The sequence below is a fragment of the Limulus polyphemus genome, unplaced genomic scaffold (assembly GCF_000517525.1).
Source record: "Limulus polyphemus unplaced genomic scaffold, Limulus_polyphemus-2.1.2 Scaffold2951, whole genome shotgun sequence".
NCBI lineage: Eukaryota > Metazoa > Arthropoda > Merostomata > Xiphosura > Limulidae > Limulus > Limulus polyphemus.
The window spans coordinates 107,727-111,555 of record NW_013668561.1 but is presented as its reverse complement, the minus strand read 5'-3'; the positions used below and the strand labels follow the sequence as shown (position 1 = coordinate 111,555).

Sequence of the window (3,829 nt, the reverse complement as noted above, 5' to 3'; positions counted from 1 at the left end):
ACATCCTTTTTGATGTCCTAATTTACTGTTTCACCAACTTTCTTAATCTTCCAAGTCTCCCATCATACCAGTAAATGTAAATTTTTAAATTTATTATGCTTTTCTTTACTTTTTATCTTTTATACTCTTTGTGAGCCAACCTGGTTTTTACTTGCAGCTACCCTTTTTTTTCTATATGAAATATGTTTATCTTTAGTAATTAAAAATTTATCTTTAAAAATTTTCTACATCTGATCAGTTTTCAAATAACTCAGCTGCCCAATTCACAACAGGTAATTCTTGTTGTATCCCATCAAAATTTGAGTTTTTCAAACTTATAACCAAAATATCATTATTCCTTATCTCCATATGCAGCAAAACATTGACCCTGTTAGAGCAATGATCACTTGCACCCAGATGTACCCCAAATTTCCACCCTCTCGATCATATCTATATTTGAAGTTAACAATAAATCTAAAATAGCATTGTTTCTAGTATGTTCCTTGATTAATTAGTAAAAAAAGCCATCTTGAACAGTTTCCAAAACCTTTCTCCCTCATGATTTTACTCTCTCATTTGCCAATCTATACGCCTGAAATTAAAATCACCCATAACTATGACTTCATTAACAGCTGAAATCTTAATCTCATATCAACTTTAAATGAATAAAAGTTCTTTTATACAACAAAAAGAAGATAAATTTTGTAATAATAACGATAGTTTTACATAAACTCACAAAATTAAAGATACTATTTTTCAAAAATGATTGTATCACTGATAGGATTTTTTCTTTGATTTATTGGTTTTAATCAGGAGTGAACTAGACTTTCTTGAAATCATTCAATATTATTTATATAGTTAACCAAATTTAACATAGATTTTACCAACTTTTTACACTCATTAAATATGGACCATTAAAATGTACTTCTTTCATAATAAAATAAGTCACAGAACATTTTTTTTGTCCCAAAAGTGCAAAAAATAAAAACAAATTTTACACTTTTGTAATACTGTTCATTTTTTGTTTGAACGCATTACTAAAGACCTAATATTCTTGAGGCTCTATAGAAAGTCAGATGGGTTAAAATGACATTTTTTTACATGCATAATTAAGCAAAAACTAAGAAAGAAAAAGTTTAATAGTGTACTGACCTCCAATTAACATTTTTCAAACTTGATAAGGAATTATTTTCTAAGAGAGCATGAATAACCGACTGGAACAAAACAGGCTGCATATGATCTGCAATCATTCCTTTGTAGTTTGTCTTTTCACATAATTCTAGAAGATGTGATTTGTACGTTAAACAGAAACCATTTCTCCATTATACAAGTATTACAATCATTAATGTGTATACAAGTGTGCTCTAGTTTTATGAACACAAAATAAGCTTCAGTAAAATTGTTTATGCAATGACATTTTATTTCATATTAAATTAAACAGTTCTTTATATATAAAATATTTAAAGGAAAAACATGCAAAACTGTTAATTATATTACAAATATAATGGTTGACAAAAATGTAAATCAATATAGACATAAATTATATTTAACAATACAACAACTTAGGATTTTGGACATCCTAGCTTTGAATAGTTAGTATACAATGCCTGCTGAATCTTGAGTACATTAAGTACCAAAATTAATTTATTGCAGGAAGAATAAAATTAATCTTTTTTATGAAAAACATGAGTGAAATTCAACATTTAAAAACAAAGTTCATGTATTTATATAAAATGTGGTATCTAACTCCTAAGAATATATGTTTACAATTCTTTCATGCATAACACATATCAATGATATTACAACCAAAAATTATTTTATTTAACTCTCTCATAATGGGGTCAGTCAAATTAACTGACCTCATAACCACTTTGCACTCAATACAGTTTCCATACTATAACTTTTAATACAGTACGTGTATCTTCACAAAATTTGGCAGACATTTAGTAAACATTCCATGTCATTTGTACTAAAGATTTGTCTGTGAATACATTGAATCTTTCCTTTGACTAGTCTGAGTGCAAAGTGAATTTTATACTAAGATTAAAAATACTATTTTTTTCTCTCATGAATCTCAAATTTAATTTGTGAAACCTCCTAAATAAACATAAAATTATTTTTTTCAGTTAAACTTTACATTTTATCCATTATTACCACTACCCTAAAAATATATTTGATTCTCCAGCCAGTAAACAAATCATCCAAGTATAATGAAAAGTAGTAAAATAAGAAATAAAATGAGTAGCTGTGCTCCTTTTTTATTATTGATAATAAAGTTTCAGAGTACTTCTCTTCAGAGTTTGAACTGCTAAACATTTCATGTTTTATTTTCTGTGTTTATTTTACTGTGAAAACTGAAGTAGAAATCTGCTGAAAATAAAGCAACAAATCATCACTTGTGTCATTAAACTGTTTAAGTGACATTGTACTACAATACTCTCAAGAGATTCAAAGCAAATGCGAAGAAAGAAGCCAATCTGACTCTTGCTCCAAGAACATGATGTGGAATTTATCTGCTTATGTATCCAACAATCTTTACAATCTCTAGAGTAATAAGATTGCACTTTGAATCTGTGAAAACATTTATATGGTTCAGAGTCAATCCAATAAACATCGCAAGTGTTTGAGTATTGGTCATCCGTCTGGGATGTTTGATATTTAGTGGTATACCATATAGACATAAAAATATATTATTTGTGTACAATGGTTATAAAATCGTATTTCCCTTTCAGCAAACTTATCCATCAACCAATAAATACTATTTATTCACAAATGCTTAAATTTTAGTTCTTTTTATTAAAACATAAAAGAATAAATAAAATACTTTGAAAAATGAAGATTTCAAGTACTTATAGTGTTATGGGAGTTTGTGCTCATGCATCGCATGTGCTAAGCCTCGATTATTCTTCTCAGCAGAGGGTGAATAGATATTAATTTTTGTAAGTTTCAAATATACATTTTAGAATACAAAAACAAAATAATTATCAACTTATTATATTAGTGCACACAAAACCCCTGTAATTTATCTGGGTTTCTAAACAAGTAGCAAAGGGGTTAAGCGAATTTCAATATCAAGAATAAATTTAAGCAAGAGATGATGCAAAAATCAGTAATAAAATTGTCTATAAGGGTGTCCAATAAGTTCATTTAAAAAAGATAAGGAAACATAAAAAAATTTATTTACTCTAGAAAGATCCTAGGTTAACAATAAACTTACGTAGGAGGACATCAAGACCAACAATACACTAATATGACTAAAAATAAACATGTTTATACAGATGTTCTATAAAAACAACAATATATTAATTTTAATAGAAGACTGCAAAATGTAACAATAAACTTACGTAGGAGGACATCAAGACCAACAATACACTAATATGACTAAAAATAAACATGTTTATACAGATGTTCTATAAAAACAACAATATATTAATTTTAATAGAAGACTGCAAAATGTAACAATAAACTTCCCTAGGTCAATATGTACACCAATAATTAACTTTCTTGAAAAACATTCAGAACAAAAACAATTTCTCCAACATGGATATCTGGGTCCAAAACAAGCAAATATAACAGAATACAAAAACCTATGTTAAAATTATAAAGGAGATTATCAAGCCCACAAGTAAATTTAATTGGAAATTTTCAAAACCAATAATAAATTTACCTAGAAATATATAAACAAGAGGGAATTTTCAATAGCCATGTCACTTGAAATTATTTTAGGCAGGATTACAGTAAATTAATCTTAGAGACCTTTGTTTCCCTTTTTATTAGCCATATTTTTGTGTGCTAGCAATATAAAGCATGTGGCCCACGTATACATGATTCAATTTTATTACTCATCAGG

At 27.6% G+C, this 3,829-nt stretch overlaps 1 protein-coding gene across 1 annotated transcript in view; it reads right to left on the bottom strand.

The window, feature by feature from the left end:
* The window catches only part of LOC106468294 (protein CIP2A-like), an 88,995-nt gene that overhangs the window by 24,848 nt on the left and 60,318 nt on the right, over positions 1-3,829 (bottom strand). Inside the window, exon 13 of the mRNA XM_022396633.1 lies at positions 1,132-1,258. Coding sequence (XP_022252341.1) covers positions 1,132-1,258 — 127 coding nt within the window. The remainder of the gene's footprint in view (positions 1-1,131; positions 1,259-3,829) is intronic.